Below are 24,219 nucleotides of genomic sequence, written 5' to 3' on the forward strand. Positions count from 1 at the left end.
CACCTGCATCACTCCAAAGATCTTCTTGACCTCATCTATGAAGTTTTGGGGATCCTCACCAATCTGCGATCCTAAGAACTCAGGCAGATTCATCCTAACAAAATCGCGAACCCTGGTTGCCACTGATCCAACATTTGCATTTGCAAGAATTGGAACCTACTGGTTGTTCTGATTAGACACACTCTGAGCCAAAAGTTGAATGGCATTCCTGAATTCTGCATTTAAAACTTCCTGATCTGGGACTGGAGAAGCTGCGTTAGCATTGCGTGCATTTGCACCCCTTCCATATGCTCTACGAGGAGGCATGATCTGAAATGCAAAACAACGCATCAGAATGAAGAATTAGATCATACCTTACGCACTATAAGAGTAACACAGAGAGTCAAGTTTTCCTAAAACGCTTTGTATCCTCCTTCTCATTAGATGTGGTACACTTCACACCCATGAAAAGGACTCTACTTAGTGCAACTTTTCAGACATCCAAGGATTCTTAAACCTAATGCTCTGATACCAAGTTTGTCACGCCCCGAGGCTATCCCCTGAACGCGAACACGGGACCTAGGATCACGAGTGACCCCAAGCTAACCCTGCTGGCATATCATAAGCAACTAAAGTAAACTGATGCAATAAATATTGTGCAAAAGCTAAATCATATGAATAATCTAAAATGATGAGGAATACCCATATACTAAATCTGAATATATGAAAACTAAAAGTTTGAAATACAACTGAAGAGTCAAACTCTAACACTAAAGTTGTCACTAATTATGTCTGAAAATAGTCTCTAACTGACTAGAAGTACTGGGACATGACCCAGCTAAGTCTAGCAAAACTGAAACTAAATCTGAAAGCAAAGAAAGACAATCATGTCAACCATCCTCGAAGAATGAGGACACAACACTGATGTTGGTGAACTGAAGATCGAGAACTGATCTATATGTGATCTGACTGCTGAGGACCTTAACCTACATCATGAGAAGATGTAGCACAGAGTATGCGTCAGTACTTGAAAGGTACTGAGCATGCAGGATAGAATAAAGCAAAACATTAACATAATTGAACCAAAGCATATATTTGAGGAGTGATACAAAAGGAACTGAAATGTAAATATGCTGAGAATACTGAACATGAACTAATTGAATGCAATGACTAAGTTTATAACATGCTGAGACTGAAATATGTCTGTATATTGATATGCAATAGAATTTGACTGAACTGTGGGAGCTACTAATAATCGACATAAAACCACATGAGCTAAATGTAGAGTCCGATGTATATGCCCCATTGAGAAAACCCAATATACCCTACCAGAGGTATAGAGGCATGACTGGCGTGATTATGAGGGTGACTAACCCTAGTCCACAGAGGGGACTTACCTACGGGGCACATAGTTTTGGGACTATGAGGGTGACTAACCCTAGTCCACTATGTATTAAGCTTCTCCCAATTGATTATGTATTGACATTTTTATGACTGAATCTCTATAATACTGGAAAGCTCAAAACTAATATGCTAACTGAAAATGCAACATTAATATACTGATAATGAAACATTCAAAAACTGAGTCATGTATATCTGAATTATCTGACCTAGCATGTGCAATTCATGATCTAAAAGAACTACAAAGCTAGGGTTCTGAATTTATGAAAGAATCTACACAAAATGATGATCAATTCATGATAATCTGATTTGGATCATTCTAGCAACTAAATCCCAACAATTTCTAACATTCAAGAAACCCTAGGTCTAGATAATATCGAGGGAATCAAATATCTGACTGAAAACTAGGGACCTAATGGGAAAAATAAACCCACTAGTGAAATTCCACATACCTGGTGAAGAATTTCACAGAGAAATCTTTCGATTTTGGGGCTAAAACTGATGAAAACTTGATGCGTTCTTGGACAAACCTTGGTTGATTCTTTCTCATTCTGCGTTCATTTTTTTCTAAGTTTTTGCTGAATGATTTGTTTAGAGTAGATTCTAATTAAGTTATTAGGCTAAAACTGACCAAAACTACGTAGTTTAGGGTTTAAATGATGTAGTTTAGGAGTTCAACGCATAAGGGAAAGACCAAAAGACCCCTGACTTAAAAACTGTCGGGGCCACCGATGGACCGTGGCAGGACCGACGGTCCGTGCTAATCAACCATCAGTCGATGTTTGGGGTTGAAAAATGATGGTCTGACCTATGGTCCATGGGTCCGACCGTGGGTCGACACTAAGATGAATTTTTTGAGGCTTCTAAGGGAAGGGTCACAGGTGGTGCACCACGGACCTGCAGAACGGACCGTGGGTCCTCCTACGATCTGAGTGGCAACCGTGGGTTGCACCTGTAAATCAGAAATCTGTATTTTTTTCTGTTCTAGCATACGGGGAGTTACACACTATTTCCAGGAATTATGATTTTCAGTAGTGATTCATAATTATATGGAGGAATTTGAGTTGTAAAGAATGAAATTCTTGGATAAAGACTTAGCTTGAAGAAGAATCTTGAAAAATATTGAAAGTATCTTGAATGAAGTCTTCTACTTTGATTTATCCTTAGGATTTTGCCTTAAGGTTTGAGAGAGAAGAGAATGGTGGATTAAAAAATGAAAATCTGATTGTTTTGGGTCTCTAATTAGTCAAGAAATTCGTTTAAGGTTTTCTTAGAAGTAAAAAGACAAAAACGACCCTTTTTAATGTTTTCCCGTCGGCTAATTTGTCACTACACTATATCAGTTACTAAAATGGTCATAACTTTTTACTCAAACCTCAATTTTTTGCAAAATTGGTGGTGTTAGAAAGAAGATTCAAATACCTTTAATTTGATAGGTTATGGGACACATAACTCTTTATATTCTAAGAGATGTGGTCATTTAAAATTTACCTAAGTAAAATCTTACATCAAAACTTAATCGCTAAGGAAACTTTCAACTCAACTTTGTGCTAGGAGTTTTTAATGAACTTAATTGATATCCAAAATCATTCTCATACCAAAGAATTTACCTTTACAAATATGAACAATTTAAGAATAACCCGATAAGACCTTATGTGCAAATAAAGAATAGCTCGGGTCTTAGCTTAAAAATTTTGGGGTGTTACAATATCTTCCCCTTGGGATCATTCATCTTCGAATGATGGTTAAAAAGAGCATGGAAGGGAAAGGAGTTACTCTTACTATATTCCAGCTTAACTCAAAATCACAAATTACTTAATATAAGGTGATTATTCTAATTTAAATCACGAGATTCGGGTTCTATACCTTTATAAGAAATCTCATCCCAAGAATACTTATCCCTATAACTACATTTAACCAACCTCGAGTCTTAATCAAGAACCACTTAATGCATCATGCATTCATCCACACGCTACCAACACCACATTCAAGCCTAGTACTATAATTACTCCATGAACTCCTACTAATTATCCCTTATAAGAATTTCTCGTTCACTCGTCACTTCTACCAACTTAACTTTCATGCAGTATTACCAGGAAACTGACTTATTACTCATCATAAAACCTTATCTCCTTCTTCCTCCACATTTATAACCCTAGATGGAATAAACACACCATCACTATCACAATAAGAAAATAATAATCCTCTTCTCTATCCTCACACCACTCTCAATAACACCACTCACAAAACTTAAAAGGATTACTAAAAGAACTTTAGGGCGAAAGATCTTAAGCACGATTCATTCGAGATGTTTGATAGAATAATATGCATGACATAGCATTATGTCGCTAGCCATTGAAAGTAAATCATGAATTTGTGAGACTAAACATACTGTGAGACATGAATTCTTATATGAATAGGTTCATATCATAAGGCTGATATCCATAACTTTATGCATTAAGCTCGAGATAACGGGCTAAAGCTTTGCCCCTCATTCTAAAACCTAAGCTTAGACGTGAATCTCTCTAAAGTGTATGAGCATAGGTCATGAAAACAATTCTGATATAAGAAACATCATCATGATGTTGTAATGACTAAACTTTGAGGAATATGCTAGATTATGAACGAATTGATATATCTCTAAAACTCTTTCTGAAGACATATTTATCTCATCCTTAACACTTGACTTGATTTCTCATCTTATCATCGCCCCCTTAGGTTTGAAATTGACACTTTGAAGCTATGGATTTATTCCATCATCTCTAAACTGGTCTACATTCACTTTACCCTAATACTCGAGAAAGGCTTATCTCATGTCTACTAAATTGTCCATAAGCAGGTACTAAGACTCTTCTAAGAACTCTTTCTAATATGCTTCTATTAACCTCTTCTCATTGGCCTATAAGGTCGCTTCATTTAACTCTTAAGAAAAGAAAATAATGTTTGTATCAGCTCATTCCACATTGAAAGCTCAAATATACTATCTAGGCACACATGGAAAATCATTAACTTAATTGGAACCTTATCTAATTACATAAAATCTCGGTACACCTCTTAATGCTCTTATGACTTAGTCACACTTCACTGCCTTTTATCTAAAAGTTAGGGTCTCTCACTTGTACCATTCATATTTACTGTAGCTAACATCTCAATTTATCTCCTCTCTATGTCAAGTCTACCAGATCAAATCTCGAGGCTAACAACACCACCCTCATGTTGTCATTCATTTGATCACGATGCTCATCTTAAATTCAAGCTTAATGTTTATTACTAATACCGGATATCAATATGATTGCTCGCTTACTATACTAACTTACAACTACTAGATACCAAATAAGAAACACTCGCCCTTTAAGACCTCATAACGAGTAGTCAATCTTCATCTCTCACTCTACATACTTAGATATTACTGTCACATTCCATTTCACAACTTAAGTACTATTTATTCACTCATTATAAATCATTTCCTAATTAGTTCTATAACACTTTGAATATTTGGGCTTTCCCTTAAAGATCATAAGCCTAGCTTAGAGCTATCACCTCATGAATACTCCTGCTCTTCTATTCAACACCTACACTTGGTCATTACTAACACAATGACACATCATCATAACCTTCTTTCTAGTGAAAGTTTACTCTAACTCATCCTAACTAGTAACTATTCATCTACCTTCTATCATGAACTCTATACAAAATTATTACTTCTTACTCTACCCATAAGGGAAAACTCTTCATTAATAACCTACTGGGTGCATGACTATAATAATATTGTTTGCCTCATCATTATCTCCCTTTCTTAGATTACTGAACCTCTGCATGCATTATTCTAACTTTGGGCACTCTAACTACTACTACTTATAATCTTATAACTCATGCTATCTTTCGGGTGAAAATAATACCCAAGCTCCAAAGCACACTTTCACATAAGGGTCTCAACTGAAACAAGGTTTAGAGAAAACAGCCTAGGAATACATCTCATTTTAGCTCGAACGCACGATTCATATGAATAAGAGTGCATTCTTATGAATCTCACCACTTAATCTCACTCATAGGCTTCTCTAAAGCCCATATGTAGTCTCATAACATTCTCAAGACTTTTGTTGAAAGTAACTCATCGATAATGAACTGACTTTTCTTTTTAACTACCTTGAGTATGAGAAATAGTCTAATGAATCTGAGAAATGCACGAGTTTTGAATAAGTTCTATATGACACATCTCTACTACACGATTTAGAGTATGAAAGAAGGGAAACTTTTCATAAATGTTTGTAGTCCCTCATTTATAGAATTGGGACCCTCACAACCATAAATAAGATCCTACTTGACGCGACTTCATAGATACCCTAGGACACTTGAATTCTGTGCTCTGATACTAAGTTTGTCACGACCCGAGCCTACACCCTGGACGTGGCCGACACTCAAGAATCATTGCTAGCACTCAAGCGAACCCTCATCCTGGCTGACTACAGGTGAAAAACTAACTCAAGCATACATAAGCATCAAATTGAAGAAACGTTTAAAAACAGTTTACTGAATCTCAAAACTGAATAGAATATAATGAGTATGAATCATAAGTTTTATATAAAACACCTGAAACTGAAACTCTCCAAAAATGCCTATTTATGCGTCTAATGTATACAATAATGAGTGTTCTCCTCAAGAGAACTATTGGTAACAACTCATAAAAATTAGAGTCCTCCAGAAGCAAGGAGTTTTCACTCAAAAGTTGATGAAATGATCTCAGCGGACTCTTGTTGAGGATCCCAAGAACTTGTATCTGCAATATTAAAAGATGCAGGTCGAATGACATTAGTACATTGAATGTACGAGTATGTAATATAGCTGAATAACAAAAAAACTGAATGAAAGGACTATTGTAGATATAGATATATACTCAACTAAATGTATAGAAATAAATGACTTAAATTATTTAAAGCTTTACAAATACTTTCTCATCTCTAAACTCATCTCTAACCGACAACCATCATTATGAGCTACATGATGATGCAGCGTCTCGCCCACGCTGCCAGAACTGTCATATACCTTGTCGGTGTATAGATTACCTCAACTAAGTGGATCCACTAAGCTATGCTTAAAATTAATAAGGAATCATCTAAAAAGTATGATCATTTACCCATGTTAGCATACATGGTTTATGAGGACTTTGAGTTGTCTGAACTCGTCCCCATATCGGTGCTCAATATTACTCCCAATAATATATATACTCATGCTCAAATGTTTAAAAACATAACTCTTCTTCTGGTTTGAGATAATTGCTTACACTACCCTCTTAAAAGAGGTAGCTACTATTGAAATATCTTTTGAACTCATAACTCATTTAAAAATCTCAGTCAGTTTCTCTTTTATCAATATAAAAATTAATACCTCTGGGAATACATAGTCCCCTTATACTCTTACTCAATTCATACTTGAAAACTCTTTCTCAAAAGCATATCAAAATCATACTTTAATATGATCATTGATGACTCGGAAAGTCATACTGCATAAACATTGATGGTATATCTAGATACCATACTGCTCATACATTGATGGCATACTCGATTATCATACTAATCATGTTTTAGAAACTCTTTTTCTCAAAACTTATCTTTACTTTGCTAAAACTCAGTTTAAGAACTCAAGTATTGGCTTTAAAAAGATTTTCAAAATTTATAACTCAAATTATAGAGGTCATGTGGAATTATGGACATGAACGACTCAACTCAGAGATCTTAATAGCAATATGGAAACTCAGTACTCAGAACTCAAGAACTCAGAACTCAACGATACTACTCATCTGAAACATACGCAATTCATAGGGTTCATGCTGAAATATAAACATGAACGAATCAACTCAAGAATCTTAATGCATAACATATAGCAATTGAATAATTAGGAATAAAATTTCAAAAAGAATCTGGAATAAAGAACTCAAAATCAACTCATCTTAATAATACTCAAATCTAGGAATAGAATTCTAGATTACTCTTTTACGACTTTGAAAGTAGATGTTGGGCGTGAGAACGAACTAGTCCAACACTATAATAGCCTTACATACTTGGAAGAACAAGATTCTTGAAGAACAACTTGATTCCTTGAAACCCTAGCTTGAAGAAGAAAAATCAAGAAAACCTTTCTTGAGATTTCTTGAATTAGTTTCTTGAAACTCTATGTCTAGTTAGTGATTCATAATTGTGTGGAGCAATTTGAGTTGGAAAGAATGAAATTCTTGGAGAAAAACTTACCTTGAAGAAGAATCTTGAATGGAGTCTTCTACTTTGATTTTTCCTTAGGATTTTGCCTTAGGGTTTGAAAGAGAAGAGAATGATGGATTAAGATATGAAAATCTGATTGTTATGGGTCTCTAATTAGTCAAGAAATTCGTTTAAAGTTTTCTTAGAGGTAAAAAGACAAAAAGGACCCTTTTTAATGTATTCCCGTCGGTTAATTTGTCACTGCACTGTATCATGTTACTAAAATTGTCATAACTTTTTACTCAAACCTCGAATTTTTGTGAAATTGGTGGAGTTGTAAAGAATATTCAAATACCTTTAATTTGATAGGTTATGGGCCACGTAACTTTTTATATTCTAGGAGATACGGTCGTTTAAAGTTGACCTAAGTAAAATCTTATATCAAAACTTAATCGGTAAGGAAACTTTCAACTCAACTGTACTAGGAGTTTTTAGTGAACTTAATTGATATCCAAAATCATTCTCATACTAAAGAATTTACCTTTACAAAGATGATCAATTTAAGAATAACCCGATAAGACCTTATGTGCAAATAAAGAATAGTTCAGGCTTTAGCTTAAAATATTTGGAATGTTACAAGATCTAACATTTAAAAATTGAATTGAATAGCTTGAGTTTTTTTACCATTAGGAGTGATATTTTGTGGCAAATTCGAAGGAGGATGAGAAAATATAAGGTAAGTGTTTTGATGTTTGGTGGTAAAATATGAGTTTTATAGTAGACATTGAGTTTGGTGGTGGAGAAGGAATGAATTTGGTGGTGGGTTACAATTCTCATTGTGATTTCTTTGAGTTTTAATGGTGGAAATAGAGCGCTTAGTGGTTATGGTGGGTGTAGTGATAGTAATGAAGAAGAATGAATTAAATAACATGAATTTTTTAATTTTTTTAAAAAAAAACATGTCAATTTATTGATGTGGCGCTTACGTAAGGATGATGTGGAGGCAAGTGTAAGACACCTCTCTTCATGTGAGTGATTATAGAGGTTTTAGGGTGCGCTTATTACACTTTACAATAATTCGAGGGCTAATAGGACTCATATATAGTTAAGGTGTGTCGTTGATATTTCGTTCATAGTTGAAGGGGTACTTATGCCTTATGTCTAATTTAAATCTTGTAATAAATTTAAAAGAACAATATGATTGTATAATTTTATTTTTTTCTAAATAAATTAGAAGATTAATATCTCTATTGTTAAGTACTCAATTATGAATTAAGCATTCAAGAAAATGGAAAATAGAGAAAGAGGCATTTTTGGAAGTGAATAAGTGAAAAAACGTTTTTGGAAGTGAATTCTGTCAATGGATTCATTGAATTATCATGGTGTGAAGCATTAAAGTGTACTACATTTCTTGTACACCCTCCCACGTTTAATGTAATAAATTGTTTATTTAGTTGAAGATTCCTTTTTTAGAGGGTAAAATGGTATTAAAATTTACAGGATATTATTAAAATTCAAAACTTTACTCTTAGGATCTTTCCACTTTTAATATAATAATGATGATAATAATAATAATAATAATAATAATAGTAAATACTAATAATACTAATAAAAAATATGAGATTTAATATAATATGATATGATTATTAACTAATATTTACTAATTAATTATATGTTTTGTAACATGTTGACTTAGTGTAGGGGTAATATGGTAACTCAACTTTAAACTTTGGAACTTCACACTTTTAATTCATGTACTTATAATATTACTAATACTAATATGATGATTTACTATTTAATATTTAATTTATTAAATAATTTTTAATATTTTTAATTTAATATAGGAATAAAACGTAATCTAATTTTTACCAACATTCTTTCCACTTTTAATAATATATGACGATATGATATGATGATATGATATGTTGTACTATCCATATCCACTTCCACGTGAAAGTGGAGGTGTTGATACCATATTATTCTTTATCTTACTATGTATATATTCGGGTATTAAGAAAGTTTGTGATAAAATATATAATTTTTTTCATCTCCACAAAAATATCAATAAATTATAAAAATCTTATAAACAAATATATACACAGATTTATCGCAATTAAATAATTTTGAGTAAATATTTGAGATTTTTTTATTGAAAGTCTATAACAGTAAATTTTTATCAAAACATTAATTCAAACTCAATATTTTAGAATACAAGAAGTATCACAATAAAACTCTTAAATTTGAACTGTAAGACTTCGATACGTTATAAAGTACAACTGTAAATGCCTAGTGTTTTACAGATTACATGTCACGATCCGAGCCTACACCCCAAAAGTGACACGGCATACAAGACTCCAAAAAGTCTATAGCATTCATGAACATAAGAGCATAGGAAAATAATGCAGAATTTAAAACTTTTCTTTACAATCGAAGTCATTTTTCATAAAAGCAAGCGGAAGTCTTTCTATACTTTGTCTCAAACCATCTACAACACTTTGAATAAAACTTTGGGACTTACCCCATACAAAAGCTTTAAACATAAAGTAAAAGACATATAAGGAAAGGGTGGGTTTGTCCTCGAAACTATGAGGACTCACCAAATCTTCAACTCCAAGCTTATTAGAAACCTATCTTCCAAGTATAGGACATCAAATCTCCAAAGCCTACACTTTGGTAGAAAATGAAGAAATATGGGTTAGCACATTTAATGTACTAAGTATGATAGTCATGCAAAAATCATGCTTTAAAACGGACATTTGGTTGAAAATCATGCATATGCCAATTTTGAGAAAACTTCATGAAACTTTAGTATAAGAGGCATAAGATCATCACATTAAAGCCTTCACCTTAGGTAACCCCAAGCTATACTTTGTGCAATGTATGAATAGCGTCTCATACCACCATCCACACTAAGTACCACATTAAGGCCACCAAAAGTAAACTTACCATTCTTCCTTTTCATCTTTAGACAATACTCTTACATAAGGAACATAAACATTTCATAAGTCATGACAAGGAAGTAACTCATAATACAATCCAAGTAAACCATACATCATTACATTCAAGCATATAAGTCAACATTCTTCATTAGCTTCATTAAGAGCACGTTCATTCATTAGTCATTAAGACAATAGAGAACTCACTATAGCCCTCTCAAAGCCTACTCGTACAATGCATGAATGGCATCCCATACTACCACTCACACATAGAACTTCTTGAGTAACCATAGTGCACATCTCACATGATGGGAATAAGCATTAACCAACATAGACCATGAGAGAAAACTATGGAATCCAGTGTCATATAACCCCACACCGAAGGAAGGTGTTCTACTTGCCTAAGATAGAACTAGATACATTTTAGCTTAGGTGGATCCGCTAGCTAATAACCTATGCGGGCACACAGTTATGGGATAGAAAGATGTTCATTGGAACCTGACCTAAACATGGGGAGAGTTTCCATCTTACCATATCCATTCGGTGCTTAGCCTCCATTCCCATAGAGTATTTCATTACTTTATCATTATCACACATGAGAGGGTGCCATTGGCCTACTGACCCAAAGTAAATTGATTAGCACATCAAAGGGAGTCATAAGCCTACCGATTCAAGGTACATTAGTTGACACATGAAAGGGCGCCATAAGCCTACTGATTCAAGGTACATTATTAAGAAAGATCATTGAATCCTTATGAAAGGGTGTCATGAGCCTACCGATTCAAGTTTCATCATTTCACACATGAAAGGGCCAGCAACATTAGGTCTACCGATTCAAGGTTTATCATCACATTAGTTTCTAGACTCATCATGAAGGGCTACCAACATTAGGTCTACCGGTTCAAGACATTGCCTAGAATACTTCATCATTCATTTATGAAAGGGCTACCAACATTAGGCCTACCGATTCAAGGTTTATCATTACATTCATTCATAGACTCCTCATTAATGAGCTACCAACATTAGGTCTATCGATTCAAGACAAAGCCTTACAATACTTCATTAGTCATTTATGAAAGGGCTACCAACATTAGGTCTACCAATTCCATGTTCATTAATTCAAGACACATTCATTACACAAGAAGAGGATGCTTAAGCCTACCAATTCAAGATACAACCTTCAAGGTCAATTCATCAATACAAGAAAAGGATGTCTTAAGCCTACCAATTCAAGATACATCAATTCACATTACTTTCATTTATACAAGAAGAGGATGTCTAGGCCTACCAATTCAAGATATAACATTACATTATAGAAAGCCTCCACATTCTATCATCATCACTCATGAGTGTTAATTGAGAGTAAGCCTTCAATAATAACACAATTGCATTCTAAACATGATCATAATACTTTCATTGAGATCACACACCTATACTTCACATCATAATCATACATAGTTCCTTCATGAAATTGCCCTCCAAGGCTATGAATCAATCTCAACCCAAACATCTAGAATACTACATTAGATAAGGGAATTAACATGATTCAATAACTAATTCAATATAAACATAAACAATTCAACATACTTTCATGATCAATCAATTCTCAAACACAATTTACAACTTAGGATTTTGGGGGAAACTTGGGTTCATAGGAGAAATTAACCATAATTCATCATTAATTCAACAATCCATTCAAAATTCATCATATATAAACCTTTGAAAACGTTTTGGAATTAAACCCATGCATAGATTGAAAATCCTAGGTTTTTAGGGGATTTTGAAAACTTGAAATCATCTTTGAAGGGGCTCCTTGAATGAAACTTAATCAAGGATGAAGACTACCATACCTTTATGGAAGAAACTCCACGAAATTGAGAGTGAAAGGTGAGATCTTGAGCTTCAAAGCTTGACTCTTTCTTCTCCAATGATGGTTTCTAGAGAGAGAATATTTGGAGAGGGTGGCCGGTTTCTATTTTGTGATTTGAAGTAATGAATTGAAAAAAAGGTCTTTAATACTTTTAAAAGCCTTAAAATACTTTAATTAATCAATAATAACCGTCCCCCAACTTAACTAACCTTAAAAGCAATTTACCAAATCACCCTTGCCTTGGCTGAGTCTTGGGCAGCAACACAGGTGGGACTCACGAAACCCCACCCACGATCACGAGCCGTACTGGATGTCCGTGGTTTGGGTCTGCAATATGAAACTTAGGGCCTTGACCTATGGAAGTCGTCCAAGGGGCGTGGATGGACCTACGGGGCGTAGGTCCAATCCGTAGGTCATGACATTTTTGACAACTTTTGGGTTTTGGGCAGCTTTGGGGGTTAGACTTTAGGGTCCCCCTCAAGGACCCTTGGTTGGTCCTTGGAGGGTCGTACATTGACGTTTAACCCCTAAACCCCTCAACCTAAGCTCGGGACATCATTTTACCACTTCAAACCCCATATCAAACTCAAACACACACTCGTTAGGCTCTAGTTTCACCTACTAGTTTTTCGGGTAGTTACACTACAAGAGTGAAGTGCCTCAATCTCCAATAAATGTACTATGGGCCTCGAACCTTATGTGATGGCCTCTAACTAGAGGTGACAGCCTAGAACCGTAAAACATCAATCTCAGACTAGAAATACGACCTTGAACCGTGAACATCAGTCTCAAACTAGAGATAATGCCCTCGAATTGTGAGCATCAGCCTCGAACCAAAAATAGTCATAGTGTCTAGTGAACTCCCAGCCCAGCTAGCTAGCAAGAGTGACAAAAGGGTATGTCGACTCCGAAGAGGATTTCAATATCAACACTAAGTCAGCGTTGAACGACATCCACCCACCATCATCCATGAAAGGCTTCAAGCCTAGAACAATCCAATCTCAAGTTTTCATACGACGTAGTTCCTCTGGTAACTCATCAGAGCCATAGATATAGAGAGAGAAAGCAGAAGGTCCACAAGGTTGCGCAAACGCCTAAATTAAGGTTCATATATACTATTAGACTCAAATCTGCTATGCAGTCTCAAAGCACCTGGTTCATTGAACGACGTCATAGACATACAAAAGTCACAAGGTTCACGGGTCGAAGTCAACACTAGTCTATCCTAGACTAAGGTTGGACATGCTTCAAGAAACAAGTAGTAAAACAAGTAAATCACATAGCATGTTACACACATATACAACTCTTAACTAACACGGTACTACCCTCGAAACAGTGATAAACAATCCTAAATCATAGTTTCTAAGAAGAAAAGAAGGAATAACTACCCACCCCTAATTCACACTAATCACCATGAATTTACACAATCATGCTTAATCAAAAATAGAAAGGAAGTCATAGCCTACCTGTAGGGTGACCTCACGCGCTCCAAATCACAAGGTTGAAGCTTTTCTCTTTCAAACGACCTCTGAACGATGTCACGATATCAAGAATAGTATCACAACGCCAATATGGTAGTTTAGTTACTAAAATTACATAAAACGGAAACAGACCAATTTTAGAGTCAAATACGAATTGTGGGACCGTGCTGAAATTTCTGGAATTAACTCCATCAAAAGGTCCTAAGCTATGCCTTGAACTTGTGTTCCAAAATGGGACACAATCTGAGGCCTAGAAGCAACTACAACAACAACGTGCAATTAAATTAAGAAACCAAGCTAAGGAATCCCCAAATACGCCCAAAATTACCTCAGACGGAGGCTCACTAACGCAAGCTAATCGTACCACAACATAGCCACAACCTCTACGGATCCATCGGGCTTCGAATTTCCAAATTCCAACAAGAAATCAATGAGAAATTGTCTTTCTAAATTATGAATAGTTGATGCCTTCCCTGGTCTTATTTAAAAGACCTGACAAAGCTTCTCATTGCCAACGTGAGAAGGAGGGTGGCGATCGTGGCTCATTAAAAGGCTGACCGTCGTGATCGCAAGACCCAGCGTCACGATCGCAATGACCTAGGAAGGTCAACCCTTCATCACGATCGCGACAACGAACCACGAGGTCGCGAAGTACTAAGGCACATGTCTTTGCGAACGTGAAGGGTAAATCACCCTGCACCAGATGATGCATATCAATTGGTTTTGCAAGTTCCAAAATCTCTAACGGGGTATTCTGAATTCGTTTAGAACCCCGTGCATGCAAATGAGATATGTTACCCCATCAAATTTAACATTATAGACTCAATGGAACCACTGATACTTCCATCTAAGGTTATATATGAACGATGAAAAGGAGCCATAAACACAGAAATGACCTGAAGGTCATTATATATTGCTTATCTATCATCGTGTTTCAGACAATAAGCAAATTATATTAATCAATAATAAATTACATGAAGGTAAGTAATTGGCGTGAATTGATTTGTTAATAGATTTAGTAGTATATTATCTTGTTTTAGTAATTGAGAACATCCCTCACAACCTTACTTGTAAAAAACTAATATTGAATATTGAAAATCACGTAACTATAGTGTTAAACAACCAAAAACATAACATGATTAGCAAGATATTTTTATGATTGATTTCTTATTAGTCTCTCAACTAGTAGTTATTGATTCAAAGTACATTTCTTATTGAGTCCATTTTTTTCAGCAAAGAAAATGACTTTATGAGATAATAACTATTAGGTGAGTGACAATCTGAACCCCTACTCAATAATTTTACCAGAAAGAAATTTAGAAGCCAAACTTCCAGTTAGATTTCTCTTAGCATGCAATTAGAAGGTCGAGAAAGTAATATTCTCAAATATAATGGTTGGATTAAATGTTTGTATCTAAAAGAAATGTACATACAATTGCCATCAAATTTAAACAAACACTAACTACTAAAATAATCAATATTTAGAGTAAACAAATCAATAGCTCCTACTTGTGATTAGCATAAAACCAGGACTAATTATGATTTTGAAAAATATAATAACATGAGAAATTAATTCAAATCTCTCCCCTCTTCCTTTTTGGTCTAATTGAAAGAAATTTATGCAAGGTCTCTTTGGGACATGATCTAATAAAAAAAGAAGAAGAAAAAAATACCTTCCGTTATATCTGTGGTGCCAATAGATAATTGTTGAACGACATAGCATCTATCAGCAAGACACGATTGTTTCCGCCAATAGTGATTCCTCCATGGTTGGGAAAACTTTTTGTAACAACCTCATGCCCATTTTGTTTCATACCCATAACTCGCTATATCCTTTTAACACCACACCCACTTAAATAAAAACAAAAAAATCCTGCAAAAACCATCAAAATAAAATAATAATAAGTAGAGAAAAAGAGATGTTTATTAGATATAACATATTATGTGATAGAAGTGTTTAACCAAAGAAGTGCCATCATCTTCAACGAAAATCTCAATTTCATTAATTACAAGGACTCTTAATTATTACTTCCCAAACTGAAAATCAAAAGGGAAGTGCTAAATGGCTAGAAATTTTTGCCAGAATTTGACCAGAAAATAGTATTTTAATTATGTTATTTTACTTTTTTGAACATTTTTACCTTTTTAACTTTAATATCTTTTAATTAAAAAAATAAAAAAAAGATAAGTTTATTTTAAAATAAAAAAAATATTATACATTTTTTAAATTTCTAGCCAAATTCAGGCCAAATTTTCTAGCCATTTAGCATTACCCAAATCAAAAGTGTCAATTTATGGGGAGGGGAAAGAGTTTTACGGGAAGAAGGAAAAGAGGAAGACGTACAATTAAAAAAGGAGGTTAAAGAGTGTCAATTTAAGAGAGATTGTACAACACGTGTGGGTTTGGGAACAATACTTCCCTCTAATTTTTTCTATTATGTAGAAAGGTGAAGACCAAGACGATCAATGGCAATTCCGAAATTCTAATATGATTGAAGGGAAAAGTAATTACCAGGCTATTATCAATTTGTTTTAAAAAAGAAAAGAAAGAGGGATAGTAGAAGGAGAAGACCCAAAGCAATAGCTTCATCTTCTTAAAATGGATTGGAAAGAAACCCAAATTGCACATTTCATTTTCTTGGGATCAAAAGTCGTCGCTTCATCTTTTTGAAATCGAAGAGACGATCCAAATTGTACAATTTCATCTTCTTGAAATTGAAGAGGAGACCCAAATTGCACAGCTTCATCTTTTTGAAAAAATCGAAGAGTCACAGCTTCATCTTCTTGCAACCAAAGAGTCTTCATCTTCTTAAAATCAAAGAGTTGCGACTTAATCTTGAGGTATGATTTTCTTTTAACACACAAACAAAAAGAACGGAAGAGAAGGCCAAATCGCACAGTTCACAATTTTATCTGTAGCTTTTCATTTTTTCAATTTCAGTTCAATAAACAAGATTTTCAATTTCTTCTTCTTTTCGAACATTCTCTCTTTTACCTCCCAATTACAGATTAAAATATTCAGAACTTAAAGTTGTTATTCATTTAGATCTTACATCATGACAATTTTATGATCAACAAACTTCTTGCTTCATCATTAATGGAGACTTGCTCATCTTCTTGATATGGTATTTATTCATTTTTTTATGATTTTCATTCACTTTGGGATGAACTGAATTTTAATCTCTGGTATGTTTCATTTTGTCTCAATCTCAATGGAAAAAAAAATGAAAAAAAAAACTTAACAACGCAGTGCTTTTGTAATATTCAAGGGTATAATTGTCATTTTATTATATACCTACGATGATATAATTGTCATTCTACATAATATTTAATATATTTTTTTATGTATAAAATATTATTTTACTTGTCCATTAAGTTCCCTCCACGTGGCTAAATATCACACACAATTACTAAATATCTTCCGTCTAGAAATTTCCACTCATACCTTTAAATAATGCTTCATCTTCTCTTTTCCAGACAGTTCATCTTCCTGTTGTTTCAAGTTTGTTTAGTCTTTTGGTTCTTTCAATTTCAGGTAAGTTCTTCATCAATTTCTTTGTCGTTCTCACATAACTAGATTGTTAAATATTGGTTGACTATTCTTCGAGAATTTGCTGCAATGGTTTCTAGCATATCAGTCTCTCCTTCGCATTATTCCAATTCTATATGGAAGTTCATGAGGCATTTAGTTGTTGCCGACTCTTTTTGAATTTTGTGTTACTATGCAATTTTGTTTGTGGACATCATTATTGTTTATTCACTACAGGTGTGTATTGAATAAATATTGTGAAAATTTTATTTATATATCGCTAAAATGTCTTATTAAAGACGCTTAGATCCTACGTTGACCTTGAACAACACTTTGTCGTTTAAGCGTCGCAGGACCTCATCTTTAGCAATTGCACTAGCGAGGAGCCTAGGATGTCTGTAAAGTATTAAAGACTACAGTGATTTGAAAACTAATTTTTTTTTACATGTTCAGTCCTGATTAACAATCATTGTGTAGGATCAATAATGTGTTCAATATGATCACTAAGTATGCCATCAGCAACCTCATAAGAAAACATACTCATCATACAATCTATTGCCTGCTTTTGCCTAGCCTTAGCTTCCTTATGATTTCTCATTAGATTAGATGCCTCATTAGCATTTTCAACTTATTAACAGAAAATTCAGCCCATAAATGCCTCTTAAATGAACCTTATCTGACTTTAGTAATGGACAATCCCACTTTCAGTTAAAGTTATCACATGAAAATCAGTAGGAAGCCAAACAAAATTCAAAAAATTGCACCTTTTCACATGTTCATCATTAACTCTTATCGGTCTCAAAATAAATGCACCAATGTTGCAACTGAGAGTAAGCAACGAACAGTCACATTATAGTTATAATACCTCAAAATTTTAATTTGAAATAGAATCACTAGGAACAATCTCTTTGTTTTTTTAAGAATAAACCTTCAATCAGTACATCAGTAGTCTTGTTATCTTCATTTCTATCCTTCTCTTCTAATTCATTGTGCTTTAACTCTATGCTCACTCTTTAATGATCCTTCACTTATCTCATTTAGTCAAGCATCTATTCTTGCATTTCAGTTTTATATTAGTCCACTTCATTCTCCTGTTTCATTTGTTAATTCAAATTTACAAAAAGTAGTTTACTTATGTTATGTCTTGTCCATCATAATGTTTCACCCTGTAATTTTAACACCTTACTTCTGTATTGGTGACATATAACTTAACCTATGGAGCATAGAGTTGGTAATATAAAATTTCATGGTTCACATAAATTTGTCTTTGTCATAGTTTATATTTAATCTTTTCCTTTTTAGTATGTCATAGTTACTAACATGATACAGTAAAATAAAGTAGAAGTGATCAGCTATGTACTTGGTACTAAGAAGTTGTAAATGCAATAAAATAAAGTAGAAGTGACCAGCTATGTGCAAGAAAATTAGCCAAAGAGAAAAATAGAAAATAACAATATTATAGTGTGTTGAAAGCTATGTTGCGCAGACTTTTCACTTTTGATGTTGTGCCCGTGTCAAATTCTTCAAAAAATACACTACATTTGGAGAATCTGACACGCACCCACTGATATTTTTGAAGAGTTCGCGCAACATAGGTTAAAAGATGCACTGTTACATCTTTTTTGCTTAATGTTGCATGAATCATGAAGTGATTTTTCGAGCAATGGAACTTCCAGTTGATACAGTGTTGTCATAGGAAGCTTGCAACTTGGTTCTTTTGTTCTAGTACATGAATTGCACATTGATTTTTGTTTGCTATTTTCTACTTATCAATTATTGAAACTTAAATGGAAAAAAGCTATATGTTGTTTGTTACTATTTTCACTCCATATTCTCTTCTATAATACTTTCTAAATCAACCTCTTATTTTTAGTATTTTTTACTTCTTACTCTGTTATACATGTCTATTAAATAAGATTTAATATATGTTTTGAACTATTAACTTTACAGAATTTCCACTATTATGAGGTAGTTGTTCGCTCATGTGTTTCACTTTCCTCTCAGTGTGTTGTTAGTATTACTCAATTAATCCCTTTTTAAAGTTGTTATTACTATCATTTATCACATAATTATTTCCTGTAAAATTATTTTGGCCTCAAAGATATCAAGTAATAGAAACCATAAAAATGTGCATGCTTTCAAAAATCTGATAGAAATGCTAGGAGACGCGAACTATATAGATTGATGCCACCTAAGAAAAAAGAGATTCTTCTGGCACGCAATCGAGCAAAGAGAGCTAAAATGAGAAAATATAACTTATCTGAAAGTTCAATGAATAATGACTTGGCTACTGGATCGTCTTTTAATTCTACCATTGTTTCTCTTGCACAAAGTTCTCATCTAATGAGAGATCCCATGTCACTCCCATCCAAAATAGGTAGTACAATGCCATCAAAACTCAATTATATCAAATTATAAGAAGTCTCAAAATGTCAATTTTGTGAAGCCATAAAATTTGAATATGAACCGCCTGCATTTTGTTGTAGCAATGGTTATGTTCAATTAACTTCACATGAGATTTCAATAAAATTAAAGAGTCTTTATCTTGAAAATTCTGAGCTATCAAAACATTTTAGAACTTACATTAGAATATACAATAATATATTTGCCTTACATCTCTTTGAGTAACTTATGACAAAGAATTAATACCCTCCACAAGTTATTTTATTTCATATTTTGCTTGTGATGAACCATATAAGAGATTTCAGTCCATATGCTTGACATGGGATGAACCTACTTTTCAAAGTAATAGGCTTTTGCTGTAACTACTTCTATTAAATTTAAAATACATTAATAAGTCAATGTACCCTGAGATGAATTATTAATCGGCACATAGGGGCTCAGGTCCTACTTTTGGCACCTTGACCACTGTAGCTTTTCAAAGATATATTGGACCAGGCTACATCTAATATCAACTTTGCCTAAGCAAGCAAAATTGGTCAAACAAATCTCTTTCTTAGATAGAAGGGGAACCCTATGTGGTTACACTCACTCTCTCCTTACCCTCCCAATTCAGTGAATTTACACTTTGTGAATGAAGTAAGCCTCATTAAAATAAAATTTATCCAAATTTTGGGATAGGATTTGGTCAAACACTTCTACTGCCATGTTATTTCTCAAGTTGATCTTGTTATAGGATTACATAAATGCAATTTTACTTGATATTACATTTCTTTAACCCTGTATTTGTTTCTATTTTTTTTACTTCTTCAAAACTTTTCATTACACAAAATTTAACATGACATGCAAGTAATAATGATTAACACATGTAGTTGAGGTGAAGGATCATCTATTCAACATATGAGAGAGTTGAAAATTTTGAAAATGAGAACAAAATAATGAAGAAGATGCTTCAATGGTGAAATAGGGCTTCAGGACGAGGCTTAGTTGAAATTTGATGTTGTCGCATTTTATGTGATTTTGTGTTGTATAACTTATGTGATTAATTTAAAACTGATTCTCTGGGGAAATTCATCAAACTGGAGTGCTCTGTAAATTATTTGTTTCACTCCCTTTTTTAATTTCTTTTTAATCAATGTTGTAATTTATAGAATCCTCTTTTAGTAGTTAATTTCTTTAAATGTATTTAGCTGGAAATTATAACTCAAAATTTTATGATAAGTAAATTTCTGTAGGGAGAGTTCTCGACAAAAACATATGATGCTGGTGTTTTTTCTTGGTTGTTTGTTGCATTGTAGGTAGACACTTGTTGGACATAAAATAATTGTGATTTTGTCATAATTGAACATGATTTTTAATCCTTCATTACTTTTTCACCTGAAACACTGACATTTCATCCTCAATTTTAATGTAACTGGTGATTTTGATCAAAGATGATCTAGAAGATTCAATCATGAAAGATGCATCTGTTTTTGTCTAATTTAAAATAGTATGTAAATGTAATTAACAATCTCACATATAGAAATGTTCAAACTATGTAAATATCTCATTTCAACATTCAGTAGTTTGACATTCACATGAATATATAATGAACAAATTTGGCAGCTATAATATGTTCAAATTAGTAATTTTTTTTATTGAAACATATTTTATTTTATTTGTTTAATACTCAACTCATTAATTTTAGTTACATAATAAATTATACGTTGGGCATGTGCTAGCAGCACGAGCAATACCTATCTAGCATGAGTGGAGTAATGCGATTCTACATATGGTTGAAAACATTAATAACGTACATGTGTGTCGTCTTTTCAAAATGAGTATTGAAAATGTGATCCGTTACTAAATGACGGACATTGTGTTTTTTGAAATTACGGTTATTTAAAAATATTTTTTGCTATGTTGGATCTCGAATATATTTCATAGGTAGATACAAGTAAAATTATACTCCCTCCGTCCCATTTTATGTGAGGTACTTTGACTCGGCACGGAGTTTAAGAAAAGAAGGAAGACTTATAAAACTTGTGGTCTAAAATGAATGATAGAAATTTGTGTGGTTATAAATTATTTCATTAAGAATAAAATAGACATTTTAGAGTTAAATTATTGTACTTAACATAGAAATGTGTCATTCTTTTTTGGACTGACTAAATAAGAAAGTAAGTCATATAAATTGATACAGAGGAAGTAACAAAATTTTAAACGTTCTAGTTGAAAAAGAAAAAATTACTAACCCTCTAAAGGATAATACCTATTTGGACAAATTTCTAAAATCATTGTATTTTAAAAAATGCTCTTTTTAAAAAAATAAAAATAAAAGGAACTTTTCAAAAAAATATTATTCGTGATAAATAATTTGTATTTGATCAATAAGTAAAGAGAAAATGGTCAAAAGCTCAACTACACACTCATTCTTTAGGGTGGTCCTATTACCCTCTTAGACTATTTTAAAATGGAGTTATTTGCTCCCTATGTGCTAAGGTAGCAATGAATGTGTAGTTCACTCTCTTTGAGAGAGTGAGCAAAAACAAATAATAAAACTTTAACTTTATAAGTGTTTCTTTTATTTCATTATTAATTTTTTTTTTTATGTTTCCTTTTATTTTATTTTATTTTACTTTTAACGTTCTTTTTCTTCTTTCTCTTTAACAAGAAACACCAGCAACCTTTTCTTCTTTCTCTTTAACAAGAAACACCAGCAACAACAACATGGGCTGCAGCAGCGGCGGCACCATGTGAACTTCCTCATCCACCACCAATTCTTCGTCTTCATCGGCCTTCCACTATGTGAGAACAGACCCATCAACCATCAATTTCGTTGTGAACCATCATTGCCACTTTCTTTGTAGCTTCAAGATTTTTAAAGTAGGAAATGCAGATTCAAGCATAAACACAAAATTTAAATAGTTAGGTATTGCATCTACCTTCCTATTTCAGATCTGATAAAGCTTTGACTATCAAATCTACAATAAATATCGAATAGTACAAAAATCTTACAATATCTTCATTTTAAAGATTTCTATCCAACTAAACTAAACTAACTGCATCTAAAAATTTAATCCCCAAAATTGACCGACTTTTTGAAGCATTAAATTGTTAATGATTTTGAGTGAAATTTCATCAATATTGAGAGAAAAAGCAGAAAATGGTGTAGAAATTGAGATTTTGAAGGGTAATTAGGCGATTATTGAAAAAAAATTGGGGATTTTTGAAGATTGAATCGAGAGAAATTTGGATGAAAATGGATGAAAAATCTCCGGTCGGTGGCTGATGCCATGCCGGGAGATGAAAGAAAACAAAATAATTGAATTTTATACATTAAAAAAATATATATTTCGTGGCGGGCGCGTGTCCAGCACTACTTAATACGAATCTGGGGGTGAGTTATTAAGGGGTTATATATTCTACTTTTAAAATGTTCAGGGGGTAATAGGACCCCCGTAAAATATGAGTGTGTAGTTGAAATCCGGCTATAGGTAGGGAAGGCTTTTGACCATTTTCTCATAAGTAAATAAAAAAACTTTTTATTAATAATTAGTATTTGACCAAGTTTTTTTAAAAACAATTTTAAATGTATATTTTTTCAAAACTACTGTTATGAACAAGCTTTCTTTTTAACTTTTGAAAACTTTTTATTTTCTGCCAAAGATTTGATTACATTAAGCATTTTTTTTTAAAGAAAATAAGCAGTCTCAAATAAAACTAAATTTGGCCAAACATGGTGTTAGCACAACAAATAGAGTTAACATATTATTGCTACCAACTCAAGCCGTGGTCAACAACACCAACTGCTTGATGAAATGCTAAGAAGAAGGGACATGGAGTATTAGAAACCCAAAAAAATTTGACATTGAAATTGAAGGATTAGAGAAATGCCATTCAATGGAGTATTACTGGTGTCAGTGGCAAAGACATCAGCAGAAGTTTGGCAATTTTTGTCATGTCTGGCAGACCCAATTGACAGCGAAGAGCTTTTGGATCTGGTCATCTGCTTCCCTCTTCAACAATTGGGTCGCTTAGCTCGTTGTGTTTGGACTTTCCTTTGTGTCCCTCCTGACCCTTATTACTATCGCCGTTACTCTTACAATTCTTCTGCTTCTTCTTCATCTTCATCACTTTATGATAACCAAGATTTTGTTGCTGCGCCTCCTCCCCAATATTACTATGATTCTTCTTCTTCTTCTTCTTCACATTCGGATTGACCATCATTACCTAATCTAATCAACTTGTAAAGTTCTCTTCTTCCTTGGTTTGTTTTCCTGCTATTTTGCTCTATTGTATAATATATAATTTTTGTTGACCTGTTGTTGATGTAGTGAAACTGATGTTGTGTTCTTTTGTGATAATCATACTTCTTAGATATTCATATGGATTTATTGAGCGTATCTTACATTTTACCTTTCTAAAATATGTATATGCTTCTCTTTGG

General features: G+C 33.4%; 1 protein-coding gene across 1 annotated transcript; it reads left to right on the top strand.

Moving 5' to 3' along the window:
* The first annotated feature begins 23,626 nt into the window (after positions 1-23,626).
* On the top strand, positions 23,627-23,992 carry LOC125834805 (uncharacterized). Its single transcript, XM_049513955.1, has one exon. It carries the CDS (start codon positions 23,663-23,665, stop codon positions 23,990-23,992), a length of 330 nt encoding a protein of 109 aa, XP_049369912.1. The 5' UTR covers positions 23,627-23,662.
* Positions 23,993-24,219: the final 227 nt, after the last annotated feature.

The sequence above is a fragment of the Solanum verrucosum genome, unplaced genomic scaffold (assembly GCF_900185275.1).
Source record: "Solanum verrucosum unplaced genomic scaffold, falcon-dt-bn FXZP01000073.1, whole genome shotgun sequence".
Lineage (NCBI taxonomy): Eukaryota > Viridiplantae > Streptophyta > Magnoliopsida > Solanales > Solanaceae > Solanum > Solanum verrucosum.

Bases quoted from the DNA above. Each gene is read 5' to 3' on its own strand.
- LOC125834805 (XM_049513955.1), top strand. From the start codon at position 23,663: ATGCCATTCAATGGAGTATTACTGGTGTCAGTGGCAAAGACATCAGCA.